Below are 19,738 nucleotides of genomic sequence, written 5' to 3'. Positions count from 1 at the left end.
ATCCCAGTGCTGTGGGGGCCGGGCGTGGTGGCTCATGCCTGTGATCCCAGTGCTGTGGGGGGCCGGGCGTGGTGGCTCATGCCTGTGATCCCAGTGCTGTGGGGGGCCGGGCGTGGTGGCTCATGCCTGTGATCCCAGTGCTGTGGGGGGCCGGGCGTGGTGGCTCATGCCTGTGATCCCAGTGCTGTGGGGAGCCGGGCGTGGTGGCTCATGCCTGTGATCCCAGTGCTGTGGGGGGCCGGGCGTGGTGGCTCATGCCTGTGATCCCAGTGCTGTGGGGGGCCAGGCGTGGTGGCTCACGCCTGTGATCCCAGTGTTCTGGGGGGCCTGGTGTGGTGGCTCACGCCTGTGATCCCAGCGTTCTGGGGGGCCGGGTGTGGTGGCTCATGCCTGTGATCCCAGCGTTCTGGGAGGCCGGGCGTGGTGGCTCATGCCTGTGATCCCAGTGCTGTGGGGGGCCAGGCGTGGTGGCTCATGCCTGTGATCCCAGTGCTGTGGGGGGCCGGGCGTTGTGGCTCATGCCTGTGATCCCAGTGCTGTGGGGGGCCAGGCGTGGTGGCTCATGCCTGTGATCCCAGTGCTGTGGGGGGCCAGGCTTGGTGGCTCACGCCTGTGATCCCAGCGTTCTGGGGGGCCTGGTGTGGTGGCTCATGCCTGTGATCCCAGCGTTCTGGGGGGCCGGGTGTGGTGGCTCATGCCTGTGATCCCAGCGTTCTGGGAGGCCGGGCGTGGTGGCTCATGCCTGTGATCCCAGTGCTGTGGGGGGCCAGGCGTGGTGGCTCATGCCTGTGATCCCAGTGCTGTGGGGGGCCGGGCGTGGTGGCTCATGCCTGTGATCCCAGTGCTGTGGGGGGCCAGGCGTGGTGGCTCACGCCTGTGATCCCAGCGTTCTGGGGGGCCTGGTGTGGTGGCTCATGCCTGTGATCCCAGCGTTCTGGGGGGCCGGGTGTGGTGGCTCACACCTGTGATCTCAGCGTGCTAGGGGGGCGGGCGTGGTGGCTCACACCTGTGATCTTAGTGTGCTAGGGGGGCGGGCGTGGTGGCTCACACCTGTGATCCCAGCGCTGTGGGGGGCCGGGCGTGGTGGCTCACACCTATGATCCCAGTGCTCTAGGGGGCCGGGCATGGTGGCTCACACCTGTGATCTCAGTGCTGTGGGGGGCCGGGTGTGGTGGCTCATGCCTGTGATCCCAGAGTTCTGTGGGACCGGGTGTGGTGGTTCACGCCTGTGATCCCAGTGCTCTAGGGGGCCGGGCGTGGTGGCTCATGCCTGTGATCCCAGTGCTGTGGGGGGCCGGGTGTGGTGGCTCAGGCCTGTGATCCCAGTGCTCTAGGGGGCCGGGTGTGGTGGCTCATGCCTGTGATCCCAGCATTCTTTGGGGCCGGGTGTGGTGGTTCACGCCTGTGATCCTAGTGCTCTAGGGGGCTGGGCGTGGTGGCTCATGCCTGTGATCCCAGCGTTCTGGGGGGCCGGGCATGGTGGCTCACACCTGTGATCCCAGGGCTGTGGGGGGGCCGGGTGTGGTGGCTCACGCCTGTGATCCCAGCGTTCTGTGGGGCCGGGCGTGGTGGTAGCTCACACCTGTGATCCCAGCATTCTGGGGGGCCAGGCGTGGTGGCTCACGCCTGTGATCCCAGTGCTGTGGGGGGCCGGGTGTGGTGGCTCATGCCTGTGATCCCAGCGTTCTGGGGGTCCAGGCGTGGTGGCTCACACCTGTGATCCCAGTGTTCTGGGGGGCCGGGCGTGGTGGCTCACACCTATGATCCCAGTGTTCTAGGGGGCCAGGCGTGGTGGCTCACACCTGTGATCCCAGCGTTCTGGGGGGCCGGGCGTGGTGGTTCACACCTATGATCCCAGTGTTCCAGGGGGCCGGGCGTGGTGGCTCACACCTGTGATCCCAGCATTCTGGGGTTCCGGGCGTGGTGGCTCACACCTGTGATCCCAGCGTTCTGGGGTTCCGGGCGTGGTGGCTCACACCTGTGATCTCAGTGTTCTTGGGGGCCGAGGGGGCAGTTGGCCTATGCTGAGGATTTCAAGACCAGCCTGAGTAAAGCAAGACCCCATCTTTACCAAAAATAGAAAAACTAGCTGAGTGAAGTGGTGGGCACCTATACTCTCAGCTGCGTGGGAGGCTGAGGTTAAAGGATCACTTAAGCCCAGGAGTTAGAGGTTGCTGTAAGCTGTGATACCATGGCACTCTGCCCAGAGCGACAGAGTAAGACAAATTTAATAAACCTCTCATAAGGTTCAGTTAAAATGTCACTTTCTTCGTGGCCCCATTTCTCTTGGTACTGTCCACATGTAGTTTTCCGGACACATTAAGACAGCGTTTGTTACCATTTAGTTTTTCTTCTGTGCTCTTGTTTCTTGCCCTATTTCTGTTTTATGAGCTTTTTACAGGGTGAGAATAAGATTTATACTTCCCTCACTCTGAGCTCAGAGCCACACACTCGTCTGTGGACTCCAGTTGGATCACACTGATTGGTCTGAGGAGACAGGCAGGGGCAGCTGCCATTTACCTGGGGCCGACAGATGGTTCTGTCTCCAACCACTCTGAGTGTTCCTTTCAGATCAGAACTGAAGGGAGCGCCCACCTCCTGGCTTTGTTGGTGCCATTCACTCTCCTGGGCTCTGGCTGCTCCAAAATAAGGGATTTCTTGTGTTTTCAGTTAAGAGTCGATGTCTCCTTGTCTTCCATATGTAGACAATAATCAGTCTTGGAGAAATGGTTCATTGCTGTGGGTAGAAGTCATTTTCTTTTGGTACTTCTGTGAATTTTACTATTTACAATTCTGGCGAGTCGCCTGTAACTCAATGGTTAGGGTGTCGGCCACATGCACCAGGGCTAGTATGTTTGAACCTGGCCAGGGCCTGCTAAACAACCATGACAAAAATAACAACAACAAAAAATAGCCAGGCATTGTAGCAGGCGCCTATAGTCTCAGCTACTTGGGAGGCTGAGGCAAGAGAATTGCATAAGCCTAAGAGTTTGAGGTTGCTGTGAGCTGTGACACCACGGCACTCTACCGAGAGTGACATAGTGAGAGTGTCTCAAAAAATGAATAATAATAATTCTGGTTGGACTCTCTATTTTTTTTTTAAGTGAAATGTTTTAATCATACACAAAAGAAGGGTAACACAACCGACAGTCCCATCTCCAGCCCTGGCTTCAGTTCTCTCCTGATAGTGCAGGTTAGCCTGGCAGAGTTGAGCCCAGTTGATCCCAGGCACCAATGGCAGAAACGTGTCCCCCCAGCACCCTGGCCAGTTCCTGCCTCCACCCACTGTGCCGCCCATGGCTGGGGAAAGTGTGTGAGCACTCCATGCCTCAGCCTCCTCTTCTGTAGTGAAGCCCATGACAGTTGCCACCCTATAAGGTCCTTGTGAGGACTCAGTGAGCTGCCGTGGAATGCGCCAGGTCGAGGAAGGTGCTGGGTGCTGCTCGGGGCAAGCTCGCCTATGTTCCTGCTCTACCTGCACGTGGTATGTGGTTCCTGCGTTAAGCCTCAGTGGGGCTGATACAGAATCTATAGATGGTACCGAGTGCTCAGGGCAGTGCCCGGCCCAGAGAAGCTCTCGCCATCCCGGAACCTTAGACGTGGCCAATAAGTCACACCTTGGTCTGTGCACTGCCCAACTACTGCGGCATTAGGACATTCTTTGTGGCTAGGAGACACTTCATCCTGTGGTATGGGACAGCCAGTGGGGTTGGCTAGAGACCTGCTGATGTCACAGGGTCTCAGCAGTGACTGCTTGATCCTGACTGCCTTTGTAAACAGTGACAGGTGATGGTAACGCCCCTTTTTATTTTCAGCACCCCTACCCTACTGAGGATGAGAAGAAACAGATTGCTGCTCAGACAAATCTGACACTGCTCCAGGTCAACAACTGGTAAGGTGCTTGGCTCCCTGAGCCTGGGCCTGCTGGCTGGAAATGGGAGGATTGGGGGAGAAGGCGGGTGTGGGGGCCCTGGGGCCCTCATGCAGACACGTGGTGAGACTTTGTGGAAAATATGAGTTCTGGCTCAGTGCCCGTAGCAGTGTTTACGGTGGCAGCCACATGCACCGAGGCTGGCGGGTTTGAACCCAGCCCAGGCCAGCTAAACAACAATGACAACTGTAACAAAAACATAGCTGGGTGTGTGGTGGGCACCTGTAGTCCCAGCTATTTTGGAGGCTGAGGCAAGAGAATCGCTTAAGCCCAAGAGTTTGAGGTTGCTGTGAGCTGTGACGCCACGGCACTCTACCGAGGGTGACACAATGAGACTCAGTCTCAAAAAAAAAAGACAGTTCTTCTAACAGGTACTGATCTGTTGTGGGAGCACTGGGCCCTGAGGCAGGGTTCTTAAGAACAAGCCAGCGCTGACTTTGAGCCCAAGTTTTAGTGATGACTGCCTGCTAAGGACTTCCGCCTCCCTCCTGCCCGCCTCACTGGACATGTGCTTTGTGCTTTCACCACCCTTGAGCCCCATGTCTGTCCTGAACTGCACCATGTCAGAGGGCAAGCCCTGGGTGGTGGGTGATCAGGCGAGGAGTCCTGACCTCTGGTGGGACTGTCAGCTGCTCTCCTGCTTTTGAAACCTGTGTCACTTTTCCAACTTGAGCTCGGGAAGTAAGTCCCTCTCTTTGTTGGCGCAATGGTGACAGGAGCATCAGGAGGACTGCTGGGGCAGAGATGCCCAGGAGGACGCTTGGGTTTGCTAAGTAAAGCCTCCTCCTCCAGTTGTGCTGCTTCCAGTTCTGCCGTCACACACCCAGGGATACGTGGACACTGCCATGTGCTTCCCTTAAGACAGCTGGCTACCACATGCGGCTAAGTGGTGCTGGGCTCAGTGTGGGCTCCACTGTGGTCATGGGTCAGTTATCACATTTTTATTGAGATGTTCAGATGTAGGAAGCAATTCAGCTTAATAAAATTGGCATGCATAAAAGAAAAGAAAGCACACATTCTGCCCCTCATAAACAGTATCTTTTTAACTAGGCTAAAATGTTAACTTGTTGAATTTCCAATAGAAACAATAAGATCTTCCTATCCACGTAGGTACATATGTAGGGGTGTGTCTGGTCTCACATTAAATGCTCTTAATATCTTGCAGATTTGGTGGCAGTAAAGACCCTACTATTTGAGTTATTTCCTGTTAGATTTTTTTAATAGTGTCAGAAATTTAAAGGTTCAGGTATATAGTGGCTGTGATGTTTGTGGTAGCCTAAGCCCGTTTTGGTGTCCCCATGCAGGTGTCCCCACCAGGTTTAATATCAACTTTCAGCTTTTAAAATTAATAACAATTTAATAACATTACTTTCTTAAATTCCAGATTTCTAAAATATTTTAATATTTGTAGCTACTTTTACGTTTGACATCTTGTACTGTTTCCTTTTACATTTATAACAATTACAGCTTGGAGTAGTGAGGTTGAACATGCCCATCCTTAGCTTGCGTCCTGCCTAGCAGCAGCACTGGACATCAGGCTGGCGCCTCCCCAGCCCCTGAGGCAGCTCCAATGTCTTCCAGTCCCTTGTCCACTGCCCTGGTCATTCTTGTACTGCAGGGACCAGCAAGTGACTCTACTTTGTTATTATTAGAATATGTCCTCATGTAATCTTAGATGTTTTCTAATCTTGTAATTTTAAAATTAAGCAACCTGAGAGCTGGTTCAGTTCTAGTTCTGTTATTTTGCAGGTGGGGGCATTAAAAGAAAAGTGACAAACTGGAGTAGAATCTGAGTCTAAAAGCAATGCTTTTATTTCCATGACACAAGAACAGGGCCACAGGGCTGTCCACAGAAGCCAGGGAGTCTGGCAAGGGGCTGTCCTCACCAGTCACTATGGAGAAAGAAGACAGAGCTGGGTCCCTCAGCTTGGTGGGGCTGTTTCTGTATTAGCTTAGGGATATGGGGGATCTGGGCAGGTTCTGATTTGATGAACATTTTCATCGCTGTTCACGTGGCAGCAAGGTGACCCCACAGAGTGGTGTAGGACAGCAGCGTGGAGGCCAGGCTGTGACATGCACTGACCTCAAGAGGGAGATTTAATTTGGAGATTTGTGTCTCCTCCTTGCACCAGCACCCCTCCCCCCACTTTCTCACATTTACAGGCAACAGCTTGGGGCGCTCAGAGGGATGGAGATTGACCAAACAGTCTTGTAATGTTTTCCGAGACTGCTGCCGTATTCGTTGGACATGAAACCACGTCTAGCCCGCTTTGCCAGACTGTGATTTCTGCTGGCCTCCTCTGTGGGGTCATCTCACAGGTGGGAGTGCGGAGTCTCACAGAGCAGCTCAAGTCTGTTAGGGATTTCCTCACTGCCCTACGCAGGCACTTTGCTCCATGTGTGGGGGAATACTGACCAACTTAGGACTGGGGCATCTGAGAGCCAGCTCATCGTGTAGAATAGTCTGGAAACCAAGACCAGAGTGGGCAGTCATGTTTCCTGATGGCTCAGGCAAGCAGTCATACCCCGAGGTGGGCCTCGCTGCTGGTGTTCAGACAGGCGCAGACTGCCAGGCAGTCTCAGGCATAATGTGACCACAGTAATCATAAAGTGTTGCTGTGTAATATTTTTCTCACTTAGAGAAAATATAATGTCAAATTCAAACCACCAGTGTTGTGATGAATGTCTAATTCACAAACGTGGACTACATCAGTTGAGGTAAAAAAAAAAAAAAAAAAGGTGCCATGGAGGCGTTGCTCCTTAAAGGAGTGATTTTTAAAATAGCAGGGCCTATTTTTCTGAACTTTGAGACAATAATTAAGATAATTGAGAATAGCTGTCTGATTCCTCTTACGTATTGATTGCAGCAGAGAATGCGCATCCTTCTTCCCAGCGTGTCTGTAAGAAGTGTCTGTCCTGCGTGAGGCTTCACGGCCATTTTGACGGGAGCTTCCCCTTGTTGGCCCTCAGGTTCATCAACGCTAGAAGACGGATTCTCCAGCCCATGTTGGATTCCAGTTGTTCAGAGACCCCCAAGACAAAGAAAAAAACTGCTCAGAACAGGCCAGTTCAGAGGTTTTGGCCTGACTCTATTGCATCTGGGGTCACACAGCCGCCGCCCAGCGAACTCGCCATGACGGAAGGTATGGGCGGCCGGCCCCACGGTCAGACGTGCAGATGGTGGGTGGAATCTGTGAACGGGAGGCCTGGATCTGGCACTGTTAGCTGTGGGCTCCAGAAAACGCTGTGAACCAAAATCCACCCAGTTCTCCCTCTGCATCAAAAACATGACACAGCTTCATTCTGGGTGAGACTTAAAGAGGCTCTGGTGGGAGCAGCTGCAGCAGAGAAGCCATAACACACACCGTGGGTCTGCAGCCAGCACTCCGTATCCAAGACAGGCTGGCTCAGGCTGATTTTGAACCAGTGAGCTCAGGCAATCCACCCGCCTCAGCCTCCCAGAGTGCTGGGTTACGGGTGTAAACCACCATGCCCACCCCATCATTTAGGTTTTGATGAGTAGTAGTCTCATGTTCATATTTAAAGAATTTATATTCATATTTAAATAATTTATATTTTTTTTCTCTGTTAATCCAAGAACTAGTTGGAAAGGTTTTCCTTCCTCTCTCTCCTGGCTTCTAATCTTCTCTGATCACTGTTCCCGGTTTCCTGTACATGCTCGGTGCATGCGTGACGTGACAGCCTATGAGTGAATGTGTCTCTTAAACTTGCCCCAGTGTTAGCACATGATACCGTCTCCACTTGCTCTCATCTGCAGTCAAAATAACAGCAGATTTTTTCAAATGACTGAAGTCAGCATGTGTGGGCCCACTGTACCGTGCATCAATGAGCCACAGCATCCCATGTTCAATGTCTGTGATTTGGCCATGCTTTGGGCACGCGGGGCTGTTTCATCCTCTGTGGTTAGGCTGTGCACCAGGTTGGCCTGTTAGAAGATTTTTTCTCCTTTTTGTTTCTTCATTTATATTCCTTTTGTACAGCTTTTTCCTATGTTCTTGGTTTCTTCTGTTCTCCTTGCAATACTTTTGCCCTGCAAATCTGTGTTTTGTTTTGTTTTGTTTTTTGAGGCATAGTTTCACTTTATCACCCTTGTAGAGTGTTGTGGGTGGCATCATAGCTCACAGCAACCTCAAACTCCTGGGCTCAAGCCATCTTCTTCTCAGCCTCCCCAGTAGCTGGGACTACAGATGCCCGCCACAACACCTGGCTATTTTTAGAGATGGGGTCTTACTCTTGCTCAGGCTGGTCTGGAACCTACCTCAGCCTCCCACAGTGCTGGGATTACAGGTGTGAGCCACTGCACCTGGCTCTGGAATCTGTGTTCCTGAGAGTCCTGATCTCCACTGAGGCTGTTCTCAGGCCAAGACCTTATTAGCTAAGCATGGTCTGAGGCTGATTCAGAAACACTCTTTTTTTTTTTTTTTTGAGACAGAGTCTCACTTTGTCTTCCTTGGTAGAGGGCCGTGATGTCATAGCTCATACCAACCTCCAATTCTTGGGCTCAAGTGATTCTCTTGCCTTAGCCTCACAAGTAGCTGGGACTACAGGCGCCTGCCACAATGCCCAGCTATTATTTTTTTAGAGATGGTGGGGGGGGGTCTTGCTATTGCCCAGGGTGGTCTCAAACCTATGAGCTCAGGCAATCCACCCACCTCGGCCTCCCAGAGTGCTCGCATTACAGGTGTGAACCGCTGAGCTCAGCCAGAAACACTTTCTTTTTTTTTTTTGTAGAGACAGAGTCTCACTTTATGGCCCTCAGTAGAGTGCTGTGGCCTCACACAGCTCACAGCAACCTCCAATTCCTGGGCTTAAGCGATTCTCTTGCCTCAGCCTCCCAAGTAGCTGGGACTACAGGTGCCCACCACAACACCCGGCTATTTTTTTGTTGCAGTTTGGCCAGGGCTGGGTTTGAACCCACCACCCTCGGTATATGGGGCCGGCGCCTTACTGACTAAGCCACAGGCGCCGCCCCAGAAACACTTTCTTAAATCCTTTTCCATTCTATAACTACTATTCCATAAACATATAGGAGTTTTCACTTTAGCTCAGACGAGTAAACAGTACCTAATTGAATAATAAAGTATTTTTCTCTGTAAGTACTAATTTAAATCATGACAAACTTGTGTCCTGCTATAGGAGCTGTTGTAACCATCACCACACCTGTGAACATGAACGTGGACAGCCTCCAGTCTCTGTCCTCGGACGGGGCCACCCTGGCGGTACAGCAGGTCATGATGGCGGGGCAGAGTGAGGACGAGTCTGTGGACAGCACGGAGGATGACGGGGGTGCGCTGGCTTCCCCCCACATCAGCGGGCTCGTCCTGGAGAATAGTGACTCCCTGCAGTAGGACAGAGGAGCAGCCACCGACTTTTTATAGTTTGCACAGCAGACGTTTTGCAGTTTTACTTCTACTATGTTTTATATGTAGACATAGGAGAGTGCACTTTTGTACTTCATAGTAAGCTTACGGTGCGTCTTGCCAGTGCAGCAACTTCTTTCAGGTGTGCGTGTGTCTGCGTGTGTGGGTTTTTTAAGAAATTCTTTGAAGGTTTAACTCTAGAAATGTGACGAGAGACACACCCCTCCCCTTGTCCCTGGTTAGGTTAAGGAATAGTGCTGCCATTTTCTAAAAAATTATGCAGTTTTAATTTAGTTCTGTGGTTTACAGCAGATCTCAGCGGGCTGGTTTATGTGCACAGCCCACAGGTTTGAAAGAAGCTCCTGCACCTGCCTCTGCCAGTGTGGGGTGGCGACTCCCAGCGCGGCCCGCGTGGGACTCCAGCGAGTGGGTGGCGGTTTGACAAGTTACGTTCTCTCATATTCAGTGAGCCTGTTTCATTTGCTATATATAAAAAGAAACTCCTATTTTTACCTTGCTGGAATTATTGGATAAAAAGCTATTTTTATAAATTCATTATGAATTGGATTATGACTATATTGAGGATAAAATTTCTAGAGAAGAAACAATACATGCTTGCTATTTCAATTTGCAATGTTCTGAATTTACCAAATTTAAGGAACCTGCCCAAAGTTAGCTCCCATCCTGCGGTCTTCTGCTCCCTCAGGTAGTAATTTACATTTACTACTATAAAACAAAAAGCTATTAATGAAATGTTGGTATTTTCAAGTTTTTCTTTATATAGAATGCTCAGACTGATGTAAACATGTATGGAAGGTGTTTGCTAAGTAGGACTTCGGGTAAGTGGGGTGGACGGTAGCCGGAAGGCAGCAGAGGAGAGCCCTCGCCGTGCGTGTGCCAGACCACCGAGACTTGACTGCAGCCTCACGGCTGCTTCACCAGGGCCACTGTGTCTTATTTTAGGATTTTTTATTTGGAATATGTTATGCATAGAATGTTTACTACAGACTAATATAAAATGTGCTCTACCCTATTGGCTCAGAGCTAGGGTAAGTAGCAAACTTCCTGACTTTGTCCCGTAGTTAGCAGATACCCACAAAGGCGTAGCAATGAATTAAAAATAAACTGAGGACGGCACCGTGGCAGGCGTCCCACCTAGTTGGTTCACACACATTCACAGGGGGCCTCTGGTGTCAATTGTTTTTCCACACATCGTTTCAGAATTTCCAGAGCCTTCCCTTCTCACTGATGACCTGAGATTGGGAATAATTTTTGGACTTCTGTCTTTTGGCACAAGACTTGGAATGATTTAGGACTTCTGTTTTCCGGTAACAAGATGAATTGAGAGTAGGCTGGGTTTTGTCGTCTTTGGTTTTGATTTACTTTGATTTGTTTAGTAGGAGTGGGGCTTTTTCTCAGAGAAAACTGGCCACTTTGTCTCACACAGACCCCTTTCTATCAGCTTGGGTGGGCTGCAGGCGGCACAGCTCCGTCTGTTTGTAAAGGACAGTCAGAAGGCATCAGTTCTTGAGACTTAACAGTCTCGGTCGGGTGTAAACCAGGCTTACATTGAGGGACATTTTGAGCTAGTGCAGATTCTTTTCTGTAACTGATTTTTCCCCAAAAATATATTAATTGATCATAGGAGAATATTTCCTAGATAACTTGAAGTCAGCAAGAAATTACTTAAAAAATATTTCAGGAGCTATAACTAAAAGAAAAACTTGATTATCATCTCTTTTGGGGAAAGAATAACATTTTTAAGTAGCCATTGCATTCCTTATTTATAAACAGTTTTTAATATTTTAGGTCAGGTCTACACAAGTCTGAAAGGTTATTTTTACTTAAGTTCCAGCTTTGAGGGACTACTCAAAATGAGCCACGTGGAAGCCCACCCCTTCTTCCTTCCTTCCCTCACACGCTCTGTCTCTTTGGCTTCCTGTTCTTTCATGCAGAAGATTAGTGGGAACATTCACAGAATGTGGACTTGTGGATTGGTCTCTGTTTCTTCCTGCCAGAAATCATGTTTGCTGGAGCCGTAGACGGTGTATCTGTGCATGCTACCAAGCCGGGCACGGTGGCTGACTGTGTGGTCCCAGCTCCCAGCTACGGGGTAGGCTGAAGGTGGGAAGCTTACTTGAGCCCAAGAGTTGGGCTCCTGAGAGTTGGGCTCCCAAGAGTTGGGCTCCCAAGAGTTGGGCTCTCAGATTGCTCCTGAGAGCTGCCACTGATTCCATCCCAGGTGACAGGCACGACTCTATCTGGAGACTTAGCTGGTAGGGGGTGCTCCGGCCAGAGAGTTGAACATCCATGCTAAATGGCACCCGTGATTCTCTTCAGCTGAAACCCATTTCTTAAGCTCTAAATTCTTACGTAACTAAATTTAGAGAAGTAGGGCAGAGGTTTAAAGGGAAGTCACTACCGACACAGCCTGAGTTTCCTTTACGTTCTCCATGAATGACTAAGATGCTTTTAGGTAACTTTTGCATGGCGCTGGTTCCGTTAAGGAGACGGCCGCCCGGCATGTTAGTCTGTCCCTTCCAGGCCCTGTTTTCCAGCCTTTGCACAGTGGAGAAACTATAAAGTGGGTCCGCTGTCAGATTCCATTTCAGATGACCAGAGTCTAGCCCCACTCTGTTCTTGGTGGGTCTTCCCTTGGAGGGGTCATTCTGAGTGGGTTTTGAGACCGAAACTGAGCGTGTCATTGTGTGCTCAGCAAGCTCCAAAGGGGTCACGCGTGGTGTGCTGTGCTTCTTCAGGTGGTGAAATAAGGGGAATGCCAAGTATGCAGAGAAGACCTCCCAGCAGAGGGTTCCAGGCGTCCTTTCCGTGTGACCTGTTGAACGGTCCGTTTCCCCCTGATGTGAGGAGGCGACAGAGCACTTTGTTGACTTGGCGGCAGCGCACCCACAGGTGCTCACCAGAGTGGCTGGCTCTGGCAGTTAGTGACAGAAGTAACTCCACAAGCTTCCTTGGTTCTAGTTATGTTTGGTCTTCGAAACTGACAATCTTTAAAATGTGAATACTGTAACAATATGTTTTCTTGGATTGTTGTCTTTAAAAAGGATTTTTGTGAAGCAATTGATTTATCAAATCAAAAAAATTAAAAACAGAAACATGCTTTATGGATGTTTTATTTTATAAAGCTCATGTAACCAAAAGCGGCTTTTCCACTTTATGTAAAACATGCAGATTGTTTCCATGTTTTGTGGTGCTCTGTAGGGTCCTCCCTGCACGTATGAGAAATGAAGAAGGGGCCGGCGCGGTGGCTCACGCCTATAATCCCAACACTCTGGGAGGCCGAGGCAGGTGGATTGCTTGAGCTCAGGAGTTCGGGAGTTCGCGACCAGCCTGAGCAAAAGTAAGACTCTGTCTCTACTAAAAATAGAAAAATTGAAGCAAGAGGATCACTTGAGCCCAAGTTTGAGGTTGTCATGAGCTATGACACCATGGCACTCTACCCAGGGCAACGACTTGAGACTCTGTCTCAAAAAAAAAAAAATGAGGAAAGATCACACTGTACTGGAACAGTTAGATCATGGACATTTTCAGGAATCTTTTCTTAAATGGCTTACTTCATTTTATCATTGATAGGGGGGTAGGTTTCTTTTTTTTATTGTAGTTCTCATAAATCTGACAGTAATAAGAAGAAAATGATTCATCAGTAGGGTAACAAGTTACCTCTCATAGCTTATTTATACAGTATTATAAAATCTCATGGCAGGGCAGTTGCTGGTTGCATTTAAGAGAGTGTGAGGCTGTATTGAAGGGCTTTCTCCCTTTGCACGCTGGGTTTCCCAGCAACTGTTCCAGCTCAGATGCTAATGTCAGCACATGCAAGTACTTTTAAAAAGTGCACCTGTCCTCTCCCGGCTTCAAGGGTTTCATTTGTGGAAAGGAAGGATTTGACTTACAAGGTTTATTCTAGCTGTAAAATCATGTGTATAACAAGATTCTATCTAGAGCAGTAGTCTGCAATGTTCCTAATGCCACGGCCCTTAAATACAGTTTCTGTGGTCTCGACCCACTGGTTGAGAACCGCTGGTCTAGGAAAGATGAGGAAATCCTTAAAATAGGAACTAATTTGGATTAAATACTTAGTGTTTCACACTTTATTGATTTATGCAAATGTCATAGATAATGTATACTATACTGTGCTTACCTCACAAGCCATTCTATATACTTTAAGGAGAAATTCTTTTTTTCTTGAGACAGTCTCACCATGTTGCCCTGGGTAGAGTGCCATGGTGTCACAGCTCACAGCAACCTCAAACTCTTGGGCTCAAGTGATTCTCTTGCCTCAGCCTCCCTAGAAGCTGAGACTACAGGCGCCTTCCACAAAGCCCGGCTATTTTTTTGTTTGTTTGGTTAGCAGGCCCCGGCTGGGCTCAAAACCACCAGCCCTGGAGCATGTGGCAAGTGCTCTAACCACTGAGCTACAGCGCCCCCCAATGAGAAATTCTTTTTTTTTTTTGAGACAGAGTCTCACTACAATGCCCTCAGTAGAATGCTGTGGCATCACAGTTAACAGCAACCTTAAACTCTTGGGCTTAAGCGATTCTTTTACCTCAGCCCCCCAACTAGCTGGGACTACAGGTGCCCACCACAGCACCTGGCTATTTTTTGTTGCAGTTGTCACCGTTGTTTAGCTGGCCCAGGCCAGGCTCGAACCCTCCAGCTGGCGCCATAACCACTGTGCTACGGGCACTGAGCCAGGAGAAATTCTTAGTACAAATTATTTTTGCCCATGCACAATTAGATCTTTTTACCTTCACTAAGACCTCAGATCTCCATACTACTTTTTTTTTTTTTTGCAAGAAAACACCCTTAGAAGAACAAAATTGTGTTTTAACTAAAATTTGCAAGATTGTGAGCTGCAGCATATCAGCCCACATAATTGAAAACAGTGAGTGATGGCCCCGCAGGTGGCTCCTGGGCCCAGGGGCTGCTTCCCCCAAACCCCTGTCTCCATCATTTGGCCCGGGGCTGGCCTCTGCAGAGGTGGCTGCAGGACAGTTCCTCACCAGAGCCCCTCCAGGTCTAACTTTGGTCATCTATAAAAGTTTAGTCAGTGTTGTTATTGGACATTTGTGAGTATTTTATATAAAAATGATAATTTGAAGATATTGACCAGATATTTTTGTTCTTTTTGTTATTAATTGAATGCATCTAAGACTTCGTCCCTGTAAAAACCAATAATGGCTTAATAAAGTCAGAAATTCTTTTATTCCAGCATGTTTAAAAAGGAATATTTTGATGATTATGGTGGCTTTGGTTGCTTAGATATTTTTATAAAATGGCTTATAGAAAAATCACATATATTTTAAATATTTTGGTTTATATTGTTTTCTTCTTTTTTATTTTATTTTTTTTGAGACATAGAATCTGTGTCTGCTCTATCTCACTTAAGACCCCAAAGTGCAGTGGCCTCAGCCCAGCTCCCAGCAGCCTCAAACTCCTGGTCTCCAGTGATACTCCAGTCTCAGCCTCCTGAGTAGCTGGGACGACAGTCCCGTGCTATCACACCCAGCTAATTTTGTTTTTTAATTTCAGATTAATATGAGGGCACAAATGATTAGCCTACAATGTTTCTGTTTGTGTTAGATAAAGTCCCTGTTGTAGTTGTGTCCTGCACCTAGGACGTGTGCCCTATACCCTTACATTGTGCCCATTAGGTGGGAGCACACCCATCCCTCTCCCCCCAGCTTGAATTAAATTGAGTTTTTCTCTCATGTGGGTGTGTATTAGTTCATCTATTGGATTCATGTTACCATTGAGTACCTTGGATACTTGCTCTGCATTCTTGTGATACTTTCCTAAAAAGAGTATTCTTCAGCTCCATCCAGGTTAATACAATAGATGTAAAATGTCTATCTTTTTCATGGCTGAATAGTTTTCCATGGTATACATATACCACAGTTTATTAATCCATTTCTGGGTTGATGGGCATTTAGGTTGTTTCCACATCTTGGCCATTGTAAATTGAGCTGCGATAAATAATCCAGCACATACGTCTTAAAGATAAAATGATTTTTTTTTCTTCTGGGTAGATGCCTAGCAATGGGACTGTGGGATCAAATGGAAGGTCTATTTTGAATTCTTTGAGGATTCTCCATACTCCCAAATAGGTTGTATTAGTTTGCAACCAGCTAGTGTTTCTTTTTGTTTTAGACAGAATCTCACTGTGTCGCCCTGGGTAGACTACTGTGGTGTCACAGCTCACAGCAATCTCAGACTCCCAGGCTCAAGTGATCTTTCTGCCTCAGCCTCCCGAGGAGCTAGCTGGGACTACAGGTGCTGCCACAACACCCAGCTAGTTTTTCTATTTTATTAGAGACAGGGTTGTCTTGTTCAGGCTGGTCTCAAACTTCTGAGCTCAGATGATCCACCCGCCTCAGCCTCCCAGAGTGCTGGGATTACAGGCCTGAGTCTGGCCAGGTTTTCTGACAGTAATAATCTTAGCTCAGGATCCACTTGAGAAGTGAGTTGTGGGACTGTTCACAGGTTGTGCTTTCTGTCTGTCAGTGTAGACCTAAGATGACACCACCACGGAGGAGAGGAGGCAACGTGAGGCCGGCATGGGGGGAGCCAGGAGCAGGGGGCTGCTGGGGGCTAGACACGAGCGGGGGTCCTAGGGAAGAGGGTTCAGAGGGTGTGGCCATGAGGTGCTTTGTTACTAGGGGAGGAAGGCGTTCTTTCAAGACCCCAAATGCCTAAACCCTAGGACAAAACATGGGTGGATGTGGCCAAATCAAAATTAAGTTTTTCTGTGCAGCAAAGTACACCATGGGCTGTCAACAGGTGGTCATCAGAGAAAGACACTTTCCCCTTTCTTTTTTCACATATAAAGCTGTTACAGAGTCAAGATTTAGGACTAAGGGCAACTTCTGCAAATCAACCGGTTAAGGACTGGGAGTCAGTAACAGACTGACAGAGGATATGGTTAGTTCACTGAATGGAGAAAACAGAGGGCTGAAGGTGTGTGAAGCAGCACTGGCCTTGCTGCAGCCAGGGAGTGCCGACTAGAACCACAGTGACACCCATGTCATCTGTCACATGCTGTGCAGGTTTGCTAGCTGGGAGCACATCTAACAGTGCTTGGTGGAACTCAGTGCAGCACCTAATGACATCCTGAGAAACTCGTCATTCCAAGTCATTAGGTGATTTCATTGTGTGGACATGCTCGGGGCGCTGCAGCTCCCAGGCTGAAACCTAAATGTCAGGGGCAGCTATGACATGATGTAGTGTTCATCTGAACACAGAAAGGGCCCAGTGGAAATACAGCGCCAGAGATCAAGGGGTCACCTGCACAGGCCACGCCTCCCCTGGAAGGGAGCTGGGGGGCTGAAGGTGCTCTGCACTGCTCAGTGGCACATGGCAGCCCCAGATCTGGCACATTTATACGGGCCCCTGCCACCTCCACAAACCACGAGCCACACACAGATACCACAGCTACAGCATTACTAGGGGACAGGGAACTTTTCAGCTGCATTTTAATCTCCTGGGACACCTGTGGCATCTGGGTTTAACACTCACTGAAACATGGTTTTTGCAATGTAAGTCCATTTCCCAGAGCAGACCACCTGCTCCGGGTCCTGGGCTCAGCGGGTGTGCAAGGACCTACACAGAGGTGACAAGTGCACCCCTGTCTGTGGTGGCAGGAGTTACAAAAGCAGCCTGGGGTGTTTCTGAATCTGGTTCTGTTGACAGCTTTATTTCTAGGCAGTGGATTTTTCCTTTGTTCTGTCTCTCTCAATTTTATTTTATTTTGCAGTGTTTGGCCAGGGCCAGGTTTGAACCTGCCACCTCCTGTATATGGGGCTGGCGCCCTACTCCTTTGAGCCACAGGCACCACCCTATTTTTATTTTTTTGAGTCAGGGTCTCATTATGTCACCCTTGGTAGAATGCCATGGCATCACAGCTCAGAACAACCTCAAACTCTTGGGCTTAAGGGATTCTCTTGCCTCAGCCTCCCAAGTAGCTGGGACTACAGGTGCCAGCCACAACGCCCGGCTATTTTTTGTTGCAGTTGTCATTGTTGTTTAGCTGGCTCAGGCAGGTTTGAACCTGCCAGCCCCGGTGTATGTGGCTGGCACCATAACCAAGGTGCTATGGGCGCCGAGCCTGTCTCTCCCAATTTTTTATTGAATGTCCTTTTGTCACTTGGCATAATGTCCTCAAAGTTCACGTTGTAGCATGTGACAGGATGTTCTTCTGTTTAAAGGCTGAATAACAGTTCGTCGTATGGGTAGCCTACATCTTGCTTACCCTCCTCCTGCCCGTTTCTTCTCCTTGCTAGCACGTGCTTCCTTCTCAAATACCACATGATTACTACTTCTTGCTAAGCTCTCTCATTGGCAGAGAAACCCCGATGAAAATTTGCTGGGGTTTGCTCATCACCTTAATCCCAGGCCTGCCCCACAGGGCTGCTTGGGTGTGCAAGCAAATGGAAGCTCTGGGGCTCATCCGGCTGCCTCACTGAAGGTGGCCCCGAAACCAGGGCGGGTACACCAGGAATGAGGTGGCGGCCACTCTCAGCCACCCCCAGTAGGTGTGGCAGGCTGCTCTCCACCTGCCAGCCAGATTCCCGTCCCACCCCCACCCCGCCCCCAGGGTTGCCCACGTCCTTTCTCAGGGCCCCTGCTCCCCCTGCTGCATCTGGTCTAGATGGCACATCTCATCCACCAACCTTGCTCATCAGGTACCTAGGCCTCAGCTGCAAGGGACAATGGGGGAGGGTGATCAGCTGGGAGGTTACATCTCAGGAATAAATCATGAGAGGAGTTGATCACAGCCCAGGAGCAGCCCTTGCCTGGTGGGGACAGCCTCATGTGACTGGTGCCACCTCTCCAGCAGAGCGAGCAAGGGGCCCACCTGCCACTTGGCTGATGCCTGGTGGAGCCAAAGACCTCTGTGGACTCTCCCTGTGGGACACGGCATTTTAAGGTGGGTGGGTGCTGTCCCCTTGTGGGCAGGTGGCAGAGACCAAACTGGCACCCAATCTTTATTGTTTGCTTTTTTCTTAGGACCAGAGCCCCCATTCCCTTTTTAGCTGGGCCTCTGGCCTCTTGAATAAAAGCTCCAGGCTACACTGCCCAGCTTCCCTTGCAGCCAAGTGCAGCCGCTTCCCTGAGCTAAGGCCAGTGGACGGGGGCAGCCACCTGTGCTAATGACAGTAGGTTGTGCCCAGAGCAAGGGTGTGAAGGAGGGTGGGGATGTGAAGGTTGAAACCCAGTCTGAGCTCTCTTCAACCAGGCATGTCCCCTGCGCAGGGCAGCATCCTGCACCCATCTGGAGAAAAGGCAGTATCAAGCTCATTCACTATTTTTCTAATTAGCACAAAGGCCCTGTTGCTTGCTAAGCTGTGTCTTCAGGACTGCATTTAGAGAAGGCTCCTTTTCTCAGACTCACCCAAAGGCACTTTGTAGGCTGGCAGCCCAATTGGCCAGTGGGATCTGCACAAAACACCCGTGTCCACCAAGGGAGGAGGCCTTGGACCTCAAGGTAGAAGTCATGTGCTAAGGATGGAGGATTAGCAAGGTGGAAAGGTTTCAGGTTTGTGCTACTGATGGAGCTGCCATATCAGCCTTGGCCTGCTGGCTTCTGGACTGAGACTCAATGAGAAAAACTAACTAATGAACAAAGCCACCCTGTCACTTGCAGCAGAACCAAATTGTAACTGATACGGGCTCTCGATGCTCATTAGCACACTGAAGGCTCTGAGAAGTTTTGCGAAAAGAAACCTAACTTCGTTTCAGCCCACACTTGGCCAACAACACTATACAGCTGTACAGCTATTTATCTCACAGGAGTCCTTTTGTCCAGAGGAAAAGTGTTTATGGCTGACAGCTCTACACAAATGGAAATTATTGCTCTAATTATCACATTCCAAAGCACACTTCCTAGAGAACTAGGCTTGAGACATTCTGAGTTGGTGGGTTCCTGTTTCTTACTAATGGGCAAGAGGGGTAAACGTACTGAACTGCCAAAAACTCTCAGATAACAAGCTTTGGCATCACTCCCTGCAGAGGTTGAATTTAGTCTGGTTGTGTAACGATGGGCTTAAGCCCCGACAGTGTGCAGGGCCTGGGAAGCATGTGTGCCTGGGCAGGTGTGGTCCGTGAAGTGAGCCTTGCTGGAGGGGCTGAGACACAGGGACCGGGCCGGCAGTGTTACCAATTACCCAGACAGGCTGCTGGGTGGGGCCCTGACCTGTTTTGATTCTAAGTACATATGAAGCAGACCTTATCTCCATTTGGTGGACATGGAAATGGAGGCAACTTGCCTAAGAACCCAGATCAGACCAGGTCCAGGGCTGCAGCTTCCTGCAGACATAAGAAGTCCCACCACTGGGAGGCATGTCTGGGTGGGGCTGCTATGAGCTAAACTGCATCCCTGCAACTCTTCTGCTGAAGTCCTAACACC

General features: G+C 49.6%; 1 protein-coding gene across 5 annotated transcripts in view; it reads left to right on the top strand.

Moving 5' to 3' along the window:
* Nucleotides 1-12,437, top strand: part of PKNOX1 (PBX/knotted 1 homeobox 1) — a 65,899-nt gene extending 53,462 nt beyond the window's left edge. For 3 of the 5 annotated variants that reach the window (XM_053565669.1, XM_053565670.1, XM_053565668.1), the window contains exons 9-12: nt 3,816-3,892; nt 6,902-7,074; nt 9,089-9,238; nt 9,653-12,437. In XM_053565669.1, coding sequence (XP_053421644.1) covers nt 3,816-3,892; nt 6,902-7,074; nt 9,089-9,238; nt 9,653-9,846 — 594 coding nt within the window. In that variant the 3' untranslated portion in view covers nt 9,847-12,437. Of the gene's footprint in view, nt 1-3,815; nt 3,893-6,901; nt 7,075-9,088; nt 9,441-9,652 lie in introns of those variants that run through there. The other 2 variants (XM_053565672.1, XM_053565671.1) reach the window with 1 other exon arrangement.
* Nucleotides 12,438-19,738: the final 7,301 nt, after the last annotated feature.

The sequence above is a fragment of the Nycticebus coucang genome, chromosome 16 (genome assembly GCF_027406575.1).
Source record: "Nycticebus coucang isolate mNycCou1 chromosome 16, mNycCou1.pri, whole genome shotgun sequence".
In the NCBI taxonomy this organism is placed as follows: domain Eukaryota; kingdom Metazoa; phylum Chordata; class Mammalia; order Primates; family Lorisidae; genus Nycticebus; species Nycticebus coucang.
The sequence above is the reverse complement of the archived record's forward strand: the minus strand, read 5'-3'. Positions and strand labels throughout refer to the sequence as shown.